Source organism: Triturus cristatus, chromosome 12 (genome assembly GCF_964204655.1).
Source record: "Triturus cristatus chromosome 12, aTriCri1.1, whole genome shotgun sequence".
Classification (NCBI taxonomy): Eukaryota; Metazoa; Chordata; class Amphibia; order Caudata; family Salamandridae; genus Triturus; species Triturus cristatus.
Window position 1 is genome coordinate 292446359 of NC_140595.1, and position 13268 is coordinate 292459626.

General features: G+C 42.9%; 1 protein-coding gene across 1 annotated transcript in view; it reads right to left on the reverse strand.

The window, feature by feature from the left end:
- Positions 1-13268, reverse strand: part of CNGB1 (cyclic nucleotide gated channel subunit beta 1) — a 958531-nt gene that overhangs the window by 866490 nt on the left and 78773 nt on the right. Inside the window, exons 4-5 of the mRNA XM_085637063.1 lie at positions 5318-5402; positions 4826-4946 (exon numbers count right to left, since the gene is read on the reverse strand). Of these exons, the coding sequence (XP_085493189.1) occupies positions 4826-4946; positions 5318-5402 (206 nt within the window). The remainder of the gene's footprint in view (positions 1-4825; positions 4947-5317; positions 5403-13268) is intronic.

Genomic DNA, 13268 nt, shown 5'->3' on the forward strand with positions numbered 1-13268 from the left:
GTGCCTGGTCAGTAGATGAAAGCTTGTTAGGGTCACCATGGAGCATAAGGAAATAAGAGGAGTTTGCCATTGTGTGCCCATCTGACCAGACGATGAGCATGAAACCTTTAATGGCAGGGATCAAATATGGGTAGAGGTCAAACGACCAGTTGTCTTTTGCAAGCCTTTTGTTTTGGCCAATTACATATCCTATTGCCAGAGACAGGACATCTTGTCTCTTTTCTCTTGCATGCAATTTTTTTCAGAACATTCTTCTGGTGAAGTTCTAGTTTATGAACTTCTTCACGATCCAGAGATTTTACAGACGAAGCCTGAGGTATTCAAATTTTCTTTCTTTTTTTTTCAAAAAGCTTTGCCAGAGAGCTGCTTTTACTACTGCTTGGCGTGGAGTGCTTAATTTGGAAAAATGTAAGTGCCAGGGCCCAAGGTATTTCTCAGGAGGCCAAACTGGTCGACACTACCCCTGCCACCAACTATCACACAATACAAATGTGGCATTTTGGAATCTTCCTTGTCACCTCTTGCTCTAGCTGTAAAGATGGCCTGGACCAGCTGTTGTATTATTTTTTAAAGTATATTGAATACTTTCTGGATGAGCTCTGCTCAAGAAAGAGAGACAGCGCCGCCATGTGATGGACTGTCATGAGTAAGTGGCAGTGTTTTGAAGTAAGTGTCGGAGCCAAGCACCAGCAAACAATTGCACAAATTAAGCACTGGTGCAGCGTCCCATTAATCCCTCAGCAAATCATCAGAAACTCTGGCAGAGAGGAGCTTTTGGTAGCTTTGCAACTTGCAATGATTGGCTCAGAGTAGCCATGAAGCGTTTCGCAATGCCTCCGGCTTTGGGACAGAGTGGTGTGATCTGTTCAGTGGTTAAACCCACCTCGTCAGTGTGATGCCTTTACAATTAAATGGAGATCAGTTGTCAGAGAAGGATCCTACTAGCTCTCAAAATGTTGCAATGCTTTATTAGCCCATGGATGATCCCATCAGCTACAGTGATACGTGCAGCCATGACCTCAGGGAACCAGGATTATCCATCCAGGACAACCAATGCCCATCCTTCTAGCTGGGCCATGGCATGAATGTCCTTAAATTTCACCTCCTTCTGCAGGAGTTTCTTTCTAAATGCGGAAGACTCGCTGTTAGCATTCCTTAGCCATTTCAGAGTTTCCCCAACGTTTTATTTGTTAAAACTAAAGTCTGTCATGCATGCTCTCAGATGCAAGATGCATGACATGTATGTACGGTTTGAACAGGTTTCTCACACAGTGAATAAAAGGTGTATCACTCATGGTCCATGTTTTCCTAGGTCAAGAATTAGTTAATGAAGCTGTGCCTCGGTCCTGTATAAGAGACAATCCCTGGTGTATGTCCCTCCATCCATCTTTACATTCATGGCCGCAATAAAGAGTTCAAGCCTTTTGATCCAACAAGCCCAATTTGGATCCAGGAAACTCTAACATCAAAATGAAGTGGCATGGCCAGTGCCAAGGCGTCAGGGGACTTCGAGGTACTCTCTGGAATGTCTGTGCACAGTCTTAACTTCAAAGCTCTGTTGCTCAGAGATACAATGTTCTTCTTGGGCTAGGTCACAACTAGCACCTCATCTGTGGAAGACGTTAGAAGGGGAAGGTAAGCGGGTGACATCTGCAGGAAGGCTCACCAAAACAAAAGGAGCTGCGATTGCGGGGACACACGAAGGTCTGAATACCACACTGTAACCATTGTAGAGTCCAGTGATGGCCAACAACAGATTATAGAGGAACCTAATTTATGTGATCAATTATTCACAATGGCTAATCATCAAGCACATTCACCCTCATCAACCAGTTGCTATAGGAGCCGATTTGAGAAGTAGCCACCGCAGCTTACTGCTACTGCTATGTCGGCCATCTGTTTCGCTTTCGACAGTGCAAGTGTAATCTGAGAACGTGTGCACCGGAAGCAGTTGGCACAATTGTGCAAGATGGAACAGTGCGAGCGACAACTGTGCAGGATCCTCCAATGTCCCTTTAGCTGATGGTGTGTTCGCAGGTCTACATGACAACATTTATAATAAGTCAAAGGAAAACACCCATACCAGCTTAATATGCTTCTAACACTACTTACAACTTTAGCACAACATTCCAGGGAGGGACAACAAAAGTAGAATTTGTGAGGTGACAGGTGTGCTTCATCATCAGACCGAATCAGTAGTCATCGGAACATAGAGTGGATGAGATCATCTGTCTCCCTCTGTTGGAATCACTTCCTATACCAGGAGAAATTTGTCCCTTTGATGAAGGCATGGGGTAGTCTCTCATTACCATCCATCTCGGTACTCCTATATAAAGGGAATATTCGCATCTTTTCTAATTTAATTTGTTTCTGAATACTGCATCCTCGAGTGTCTCAATTGGTGAGACTGTCTTCTAAAAGTAGTTTTGTTTAGTCATGGAGGTTCAGCTCCAACTAGGAGGCAAACTGTGTTCCTGAGCAACAACCATCTCCATATTATACACATCATCAACCCTGGACTAAAGCCAAATAAATGTCCATGGGCAGTCATGGGGTTCCTCAGGGACCTCTTTACCCATTTCTAACACACGCTGGCAAAATGTCCTCTTTACATAGCTGCACAATCTGCCTTATATGCTGCACCCTACCCCCTCCCCCGCCCCAGTAGCCGTATTCAGGCCACACTGCAGTATATTCCAGCAAACAACTTTCAAACACTAACCCTAGTCATACTAATATCTGAATTAACTATATCTAGTCATATCCTTCCTGGTTTTCCCTCAGAAAGCCTGACAGTGGCCAGTAATTTACCTTCTTTCTCTTTCTGAAGTTTGGGTCCAAGGTGTTTCCATGGAAAAGTAGAAGCAGAAATTTGAAAGGACACAGCATAAGATTAGAAGAAATGTCAAGTATCTCTTAGAAGCAAAACAACATATTCAACCTCAGCCTTTTTCAATAAGTTCCGAGATATATGCAATCAAAAAATCAAATTAATGAATAGGTGTCAACCATAAAAATAGGCTCCCTTCGTTCAGAAGATAAATAAGGTAAAAAGATTTTGCATATATAGAAATTTAAAATCAATGGAACGCTAAATATCAGGAACATAATTACATATGAATTTTATGTAATAAATATATACAGTGTCTCAAAAGCCTCATCTGTACAACATGCAATATGCTTAACAGCATTATACTCACTCCTCCCAGGTAAGCCAGACACATAGGGAATATCTTGCTCTGTCTAGGCGGTAACTACTTTGGTGACATTATCGTCATAGGCCTGTTTAGCCTCTCTAGGGTGTCACTGCTGAAATTACATAATTTCCTGGGAGAAAGTATTATTGCCATTCTCGCCTCAGTGACTGTGACTTCTAAGAGTAAACATGCTCCCCTGGAAACTTGTAATTTCATACAAAATGGTACAATCTTATCCATTGGGCATTTCCAGTTTCACGGATCTTCAGTCATTGTGATCTGGCGACTAAGCGATTCCATGTGTAATGGCCCCATTGTGCAGGACCAAATGGCATTGTTCGAAGGATGAAACTGCTCGGTGTGCATGCTTCTGGTGTACACTAGGATGAAAGCACTACACATAGGCTGGTACTGCTTGGATTACTTCAGGTTTTCCATAACAACAGTCTATGAATGGTGAGGTAGATCAATGGGTGTGCTTGACGTCTTGTGGCTAGTGTTTTGAGTAGACAAGGCAGTCAAGAAGAAGGAATCACCTGAGGGAAAGATGGAAGCCTTGGAGGAGGCAGCTGTCTTTATATACACATTTGACAGTTTCTACTCCTCAAGGTATGATGTTTGTGAAGGTCATGATCTGGGAACAGCCTTTTAGGAGGGGAACATGACTCCGGGTAAGGCTAGTGCCTGTATGCAATACTCTGGGGCTAATCCTAAATCACTGCCAGGCATTCCTCTTGGGGGAATGGTCTTTCATACCTCCGCGAAAAAAGTGATATGGACTCACTGGCGAAATTAAGTGGGTGTGCAGGCAGTGTTATCACTGTAGAACAACTAAAATAGTCATTAGGCAAATACATTGGCAATTTCCTAACAAATCATTGGTGATTGTGCCCTCAGTCATTGGTGCAAACTAGGTGCTGAATTTAGACTAGATTATGAAGAGGAATCTTTGCAGTGAAAACCTGTTGCAGTTTTCCTACTGAGTGAAAGGGGGGTTGATGGTATCTCTCTCAATAGAACCACAAACTATGCAATACACATCCAACAAAAATGTTCTTCTTCCCTTGGGCATGGGAGTGCTTCAGTTTTGAGCAGCAGCAAGCATCAGGCGTAGAGTAGTCAGAGAAAATGGTGTAAGGAATAAACCAAGGAACTAATCAGTTGTCATGTTCCCAAATCCTAAATCCAGAGAAGATGTATAGACCTCTAGGGCTTTCTGAGTGTAGCCCCAAATATTATGCATGGTACGTACCTAGGGCAGTTTCAGGCCTAGGTGTAGGCTCACCCCATGCCCCACACCAAAAGGAACCCCAAGTTTTTCTCTGTAAGAGTGCGTCCTAAATCCACATTGTAGCTCCTCAGTTAAGAAGCCAGGTACACTTTTCATGTCTGTGCTCAATGGTGAGAAGACAACTAGTAAGTAAGGCTCAGTTCCTGCACAGCTACAACAATGGTTATATTAATGCTTATTGGAAGGACGCTACATATGGGGCACCACAGGTTTATGCAATCCCGTTCAAGTCACCAGATCCTTCCTACATTGACAGAGCATTATGCCCAGAACTTGGCTCTCATTATGATCAAAGTGAACAGAGAGTAACAACAGGCTCTTTCTGTTAAATACATACCTGGTCAGTGGTGTCATCCCCACCCTCTCGGTTGGACCGAGACAAAGTGGGACTGTCGACAGGTTGAGGAACAACTTTTCCCAGGCCTTGTGTAAGCCATGTTAGCACTCCGCCGGCAGCACTGTCCAAAGAAAGATAGAAGGCTATGGGCAACAGGTAACAACAGAGGTGAAAATCTATTTCACTGGTCTATAGAAGAGGGTTTCTGCTGATCTGAAATTTTATATTTTGTTAAATATTTGTACCTCGCTTTTGCTTATTCGAAAGAGCAATAAGGAACTTATTTCAAAACTCTTATCCCTGTACAAGAAGGCTTCATAGCATTTCTCAAGGTCATGTATTCCCTGTATGGGTTAGTTTCAGGAAATTCCATCCATTATTTTAATTGATATAACTGATTCTAAACAAGTTCGTATACCCCAACAGTGCCCCTGGAAGTTCCCATAGATCTTTTAATGCAGTGTAAACTCACTGTAGCATATTCCTACAGACCTTTTTCCTGAATCAGGTTCAGTACTTTGTCCTGCTCCCAAGGTCTTTGACTCAGCAGCTTCCGTAGCAGCTTTAACCACTGCCTCTGCAGCAGAAAGAAAAAAGGGAAAGTCCACTTTAATTGATGGTCAACCACGAAATACACAATTTGCACACAAAAAAAGTAGCAGTTTACATATGTTGTGGGTAAGGCTTTCTGTGTTGATGCGTGTACTGGAAACTGAAAGATTAGAGCAGAGAGGCTTTGTTGGGCTCTGGTTGGTAGCAGTTGTACCTAGGTGCTACTGGAATGGAACATGACCAGCCTGATCCAAAAATATATATTGAAATTACTGCAGTTGATAGTATTCTTAAAAAATATATACGTTTTTTCCCCAAGTAGGTGATTTTAACATTAATGCCTTTAAAAGTATGTTTTTCAATGACTGCATACACAGAATGGACAAACATTTGAACACAAGTAACAGAAAAGGTATCCTTCCTACATCTAAATATCTTGCGCTTGATAATTTCTGTGAGAATGATAGTACAGTAATCAAAGTTCTGATAAAGGGGTAAACGTAGTATTGTTCTTGTGTCAATGAACAGTATACTCAACCAAAAATCAAGCAACTTTTGAGTTAATTCTGCAAAGGAAATATAAATTTTAGTTTACATTCTGAAAAGGAATTTAGTTTCAATTTGAATCAACAGCTAAGGACAGCTACTTTTTATGTCCTTATAAAAACACATAGGTCCATTGGACCACCGGAAGGTAGACCTATTGTGGATGTTATAGGTAGTTTGGTGGAGAGCTTATCAACATATATTGACAGACTGCTTTTACCTTTTATGTCAACTCTGAATTCCTTTGTGAAGGATACCAAGAATGTTTTATAAAATCTATCACATATTTCCCATGCAAAATGATATGTGGCTGGTGACTCTCGAAATTGTTTAATTGTATATTTCTATTGGCTATGAGTTGGGCCTTAAATCTGTGAAGTACTTTTTGGATGAGTGATCAGCCAGCCTCCATGAATATAGATGAATGCTCTTAGATTTCACTGAATATTGTCTAATTCACAACGTTTTGTCTGTTTAATTTTGAATTGTTCCTGCAATAACATGGTACAGCAATGGGCTTCAATTTTGCACCATTGTGTGCTAATGGGACTGTGGGATGGTAGGAGAAAGAAAGGGTTCAAATATCTGAAAATGATAAATATGAAAGAAATATTGTTTTATAGATTTGTTTCATTGACGATGTTTTGCAGTAATTACATGTGGGTTTCAACACTTCTGCCAGGAGATTTAGCTGTGACCACCGTAGGCTTATAATTTTGTTTCTAACAGAGTGAAAGAATGAGAAAGGTAGTGCGAACAACATCAGAGTGAAACAGAAGAAAGAAGGCTTAGATAATATTTTACTCTATAGCTCATCAGTTGTGACTGTTCTAAACTGTAGTTCTATTCTAAAGTTAAAAGTAAGGATTTTTGTGCTTGAAAAACATCCCAAGGATGAGGGAGAGGAGACTTTGTCAAGTGGAGGTCAAATACATTTCTTGTTTGTCAAATATGTTTTCCACAGAAATGCATACATAAAATTAATTAAATGCCTTCCTGTGAAATTAGCAAACGTTTTTTGAGGAGCCTTTATATGCCTCCACAGTAGAGGCTATAGTTTCAAACAGTGTTGCATACTAGAATTGAGGGATGCTACTAAAAAATCTTGGTTATGAAATTTCGTTAATATGAATTGCAAATTGAAATTTTACTGTTTTTGTGTAACAACACAACAAGGGAAGAGCTACTATAGCCCCTCATAGGAGAATTAGAAATTAATGGAAAACATTTTTGTTAAAGTCAAAAAGTAAGAAATTTATTAGAAGCAATACTGCATGTTCTTTAGCATAATGGTTAGTAAACTCAAACTAAACATAAATAAACTACGAAATCCGAGGTTGATTCTTGATTTTGGAATTATTATATAGAATTTGAGTAAAGGCAAGGTAAAACTAACAACTGGATATTGATTGCTTGGTATTAGTTTACTCTTTGGGAGAAAATTAGTTTTTTGTAGTTGTATATATTTTTTTAACAGTTCTTTTTATTAAACATGCAGGAATGCAGTACACAGTACAGTCACCAATGGAAGCGCGTGGTAAAGATAATATAGTGTACAGTCCCAAATCACAAACAGCCAGGATTGTGAATTGCAGGACAAACATCACTAATAGCTCCAGATCAAATGCATCCACACAATCTGAAGGCCACTCGGCCCCTCTCCTTCCCCCCGCTGCCTCATAATCCCCTGAAGTAACCCATTGGTGCCACACTTTCTCCCACTTCTTGGGGCAACCCCTGCCCTTGTATATCACTTTTTAGGCTGCAGAACACCAGTCCAAATCAGTCTTCCATTGACCCACCCTCGTGGCTGGAGAACCCCCCATGCACGGGCAATGTTTCTCTTGGCTACCATTGCTGCTGCCATAAGCCATAGTTTCTGATATTTAGGCCAAGTCTGTTCCCCTTTCACACACAATATGTTCCATCTGGCCTTCATGGGAATATCCTGACCCAGGACCTCCAACATCACCTGAACTACTCTCTCCCAATACTGTTGTTTGAGCGGGCAGTCCCTTTTTGTAGTTCTATTTTTAAAAATCTTCAGACTTGTTTTTTTGTCATTGAGTAAATGTTTTTGTTTATCTGGTTAGTTTGTAGACAGAAATTCATTTGCACAGAAACTAAAGTTAGTATTCTTTTAAATCAGCTCAAGTGCGCAATCACATGACCAAGCAAAAAACTTTTTTAATATAACGAGTATTTAGTCGATAGATCTCAGAGGTCTGAACGGACTAAGCACATCTGTGAATCCCTGAGGAATAACACTGGATGCATTTGAAATACATCCTGCTGATGGGGTGTTGTGATGACTAAAAGTCTCATGGTGGAATCTGTTCATTGCTAATTGACAAAAACAAAAAAGAAATGGAATCAGTAAATACATGCCTTTTTACTGGGCTCCAGGTTAGTTTTAAGAGCACTATCTTGCAAACTTTCCAAAATGGCTTCTGGGGCAGTCTTGTGGATTTAGACAAGAAGTTAACCATCTTGGCTCCAATTAATCCTGTGCACCATCTCATTTTACAAAGATTTGTAAGATGCATCCCTGATTCCACCTGAAGCCCTCAGCAAAGAGCATATCAATTATTAATGTAGCTTGTGCAGTGGCATCTGTACCAGGAGGCCTAGGAAACTCCGCACCACAATTATGGTTGTATTTACATACCAACTTGAAGGCAGAGGATCTCATTTCCCTTGCCAATAGAGTCAAACCTGCCATTGCTATACCACCTAGTCAGTATGAGCTCAGTGGTGAGCCTAAGTAGTGGAAGAGGATAACATCTGTGCAATTCAGCAATAGGGCTTAAGGTAACAGGGGGATGCAGAACTAAAAAAAGAAGTTCCTGCAAAGCGCAAATTTTGGGAGAAGGCAAAGCAAAGAGGGCGAACATCATGTACACACAAAGCATGACAGGAGACCAATTTTGCTGCTGAAAAGGGCACTTGGCTGCCCTAGTTTAAACAGAATGCAGCATAAGATTGCAGGAAGAAGTGCATACCAAATAAAGCATTAGTGATGAAGGTAAATGTTCATGGGCACATGCACTACAGTTGCAATTAGAGTGTTCATGTCTATCTACTCGGACATGAGCTAAGGCAATAAGCACCGTTTATTGACGAGGAGTCACAATAAATGGGCCTTCCAGTGTATGATGTCACAATAAATCTCAAAACCCAATCTGACATCATCAAACAAAGCAATATCCTAGAACACATATTGTTGGTGACTGTTAGACATGCTTGACTTGGAAAAGAAAACTGTTCTTTTTCTCTACAATAGATGCACCCTATATGGGAAATAGTAAACAAAAGAGAAATTGAAGGAAATTGCCTCTTTTTGACATGGTCACCCCCACTTTATCTCTATATAGTAAAAACGAGGGGGGGGCAGGAGCTTGTTATGGTTCAGTGTCTGTGCTCCGTATATCATCTATGTCAATCAAATGAGGAGACACTGTTCCAAAGGAGTAGAGGAGAAAGGAAACAGAAAAACGTATGTAAAAGAGGGTCCTAGGCTATACGAGACCCAAGGGTCGAGATGTAAAGCAGAGCTTTTCTCTTGTTGCCCTCACACACCCCGAAAGGTGTCATGCTTCATCATCGGGCGTTTTGCTCCTCGTCGGGCCGGCGCTGCAATGCCCTACGGGTCCCCCGAAGGGTCACTTTAGCGGAGATCTTTTTAGAGAAAACGCCGTCTGGTGCATGCGGGTGTGTGGTATGGGTCCTAAAAATAATAGTGGTGCAGTAGTGTGTGTGACGTGATATATTAAAAATGTCTAAGGGTTGCTCAAAGGATATTATTTAATAGAAATGGGGGGTTGGCACCCTTGACAGGCTAAAAAACCCGTAGGTTGGGTGTTACCTTGGTGGGCTTAATGTCCCAAAAGGTACCTACAATGTGGTCAATGTGGTCAACATGTTTCGCGCCCCTGCGGTCCAACCGGATCCGTGGCGCTTCCTCCGGACCAGCTAAAAAGTGAAGTGTGCGTGAATGTGATCTGGGGGATATTACCCACAGTGTATATCCGGGCGTGCAAGGTCAAAATGGCCCTGCTCTCCGTTCTGTCAAATTCCAGACAGGAGGACGGTTGGGGTAGGTTCGTAAGAAGCCACACCGGAGCAAAACTCCCAAGAAGGTGTGAACGTTCGTCCCCTAGTCTATGGAGCACCTTTCTCCTTAACTTTAGGCAATATCAAGGAGCAATCTTAAATTTGACAGAACAGAGAGCAGGGCCATTTTGACCTTGCACGCCCGGATATACACTGTGGGTAATATCCCCCAGATCACATTCACGCACACTTCACTTTTTAGCTGGTCCTGAGGAAGCGCCACGGATCCGGTAGGACCGCAGGGGCACGAAACATGTCGACCACATTGACCACATTGTAGTTACCTTTTGGGATATTAAGCCCACCAAGGTAACACCCAACCTACGGGTTTTTTAGCCTGTCAAGGGTGCCAACCCCCCTTTTCTATTAAATAATATCCTTTGAGCAACCCTTAGACATTGTTAATATATCACGTCACACACACTACTGCACCACTATTATTTTTAGGACCCATACCACACACCCACATGCACCAGACGGCGTTTTCTCTAAAAAGATCTCCGCTAAAGTGACCCTTGGGGGGACCCGTAGGACATTGCAGCGCCGGCCCGACGAGGAGCAAAACGCCCGATGATGAAGCATGACACCTCTCGGGGTGTGTGAGGGCAACAAGAGAAAAGCTCTGCTTTCCCTCTCGACCCTTGGGTCTCATATAGCCTAGGACCCTCTTTTACAACGTTTTTCTGTTTCCTTTCTCCTCTACTCCTTTGGAACAGTGTCTCCTCATTTGATTGACACCCCCACTTTATGCCTGGTATTTGATGAAACTGTGCTATTGTTCCTCAATTGGCAAAGCCTTTAGGACCCCTGTAGGATCCTAATAAATATTACCCCTTTTGTCCAGGGCATGGGCACTAAAGAGGGTCACTAAGGGCTGCAGCATGTATTGTGCCACCCTAAGGGACTCACCAGCAAACTAATGAAGACTACCATTGCAGGCTGCGTGAAATGGTGCAGACAAAAGTGAAAACACGACATGGCACTCATCATGTGTTCCATGCTCAGAAACACTGCATGCAATATATGTAAGTCATCCCTACAGCAGACCTTACAGCCGTAAGGCAGGGTGCGTGATATTACATGTGAAAACATATCTGCATGACCAGATATGCCCCAGTGCTGTCTGGTTCGATTGCTAGATAGAACAGGGAAGCCAACTAAATATATGTACTGGGCACTGGCCATTACGAGTTGCTCAGCTACATGATGGCTTCATTGAAACCTATGTTGTTTGGTATCAAACACCTTGTCTTAATAAATCTATACTGACGCCAGTAGTGGATTCATTAATATTTATCAATATTAGATGTATTTATATGCACTCAGAGGGCACCTTAGAAGTGCCACCTGAAAACCCACCAGCCTCTCAGTGTGTTGGCTGACTGATACCTTCCAGCCTGCCACCACAGGTGAGTTTCTGAACCCCTGGAGGGGAGAGCCCATGCTCTCAAAGGTCAGAAACAATGCCTGCTCTGGCAGGAGATGTTTACACCACCCCCAGCAGCATGGCTAGTGAATCTGCATACCAAGGCCAGAGGCTTCAAAGCCTCTGCTTCCTTTGATATGCGACCTAAGCTTCCCCCAGACCTGGGAGATGCCACCCTGCCCAGAGGCCCATCTGGCACCAGGTCAGGCGGGAGATTATGTATGCAAAGTAGGCGTGGGGCACTACTAGGCCAGTCACAATCCTTAAGGTAGACTGCCTGATGTGCCCCATGAAAGAAGGCTTGCCCCCATTTTGATTTTGGTGAAAATAGGAAATCTGGGACAGGGTTATGAAACTCCCTACATGAAGTATCCCACGGGTAAGTAGCTTATTGGCTACTACCCTTCAGTACCTTTAATGCCCCTAAATAGAGTATTTAGGTCCCCCCTGACACCAAGAACGTAGATTTGTCTGACTGAAGAAAGAAGAGGACAAAGAAGAGCCAAAGAAGCAAGAACTGCAGACTGCTGGTAGACTTTAGCACCCAAACCCTGCTTGCCTACCTGCTCCTGTCCAGACGATTGCAACAACCTGACTTGCCCTGCAACTGTGCAGCCTCCAAAAGCCTCAGAGGGCCTCGAGCGCTTCACCAAGATATCCGCATCTGCCTTGAAGAGGAGGAGACACTTCACTGCAGCACCGGCCGCAAGGTCCAGTTCACATTCTGCTGCCCATTGAGTCCACCGACGCAGCAGCCATCCAGGAAGAGGTCACTGTGTTCCAAGAAGTCAGATCCGTCTCCCCATCAAGTAAGAAGACGCCAGGAAAACCCGGAGCTGCCCTGCATCAATACCTAGGGTACCGGACCCCTTGCAGTAACGAAAGCTTGTTTGAGTCCAATCCGGACTCCAACGTTGCAGAGACCGAGCAGTCAATGAGGGACATCAGCATTCCAGAGGCCTGCACAGAGAGTACTGCCCTAATTTGTACCCCTTTGCAGTTCTAACCGAGAACCCTGTGTGGCTTTGACGCATGGGCACCGGCTGACGAAAACCATCTGCACCTGAACTCCCTGGCCCGACAGTACCCCCTGTTCCCAGGACCCCTTGAACAGAGTCCCCCATTGGGAGCTCCATGACTTGTCCCCCTCTGCATCCTGTTCCAAGGTGGCCCCTCTCTTTGCCTATGGTGTAACGTACAAGGTTACCAACCCGTCCAGCACCGCTGCAATTGTACACTCCAGGGCAGGTAAACTCGAACTGCTGGTGGTACTTTGGACCTTGTCCCCCTAGCACCTCATGTTCTAAAGGAGACACCTCAGAATTGTCTGCACATACCCATATGCAGTAAATGCCTTTTTCTCCATAGGGAAGCATTACCACGTAAAATGCATTTGAGTGAACATTTTACTTACCTTCAAAAATTGCTATTATGAAAGTACTTACCCAATTATGAAGGTCTTGGTGTAAAAATCAATATAAACAAATGTTATTTTTCTAAATTGTCTTGAGTTTCTACTTGAGTGTGTGTCTCATTTATTGACCTTGTGTGTTTAACAGATGCATTAACACTACCCCCTGATTGCATTTGCTGATACCACTTGGTCAATAGGTGATTCCACAAAGAAACCCACAATTGAATTTAGTCAGAATTTTTTTTTAATTTTTTCCCCAAATGTTTCTAATCTGAACAGTTAGGGCCTTGTGTTAAGTACCCCAGTACTTGTATTCACATTTTTAAAAGGCTGGCCTAGTAATCTGGAGAAATACAGACAACAGCCACATATAAATGGGGTTAGGGTAGAAG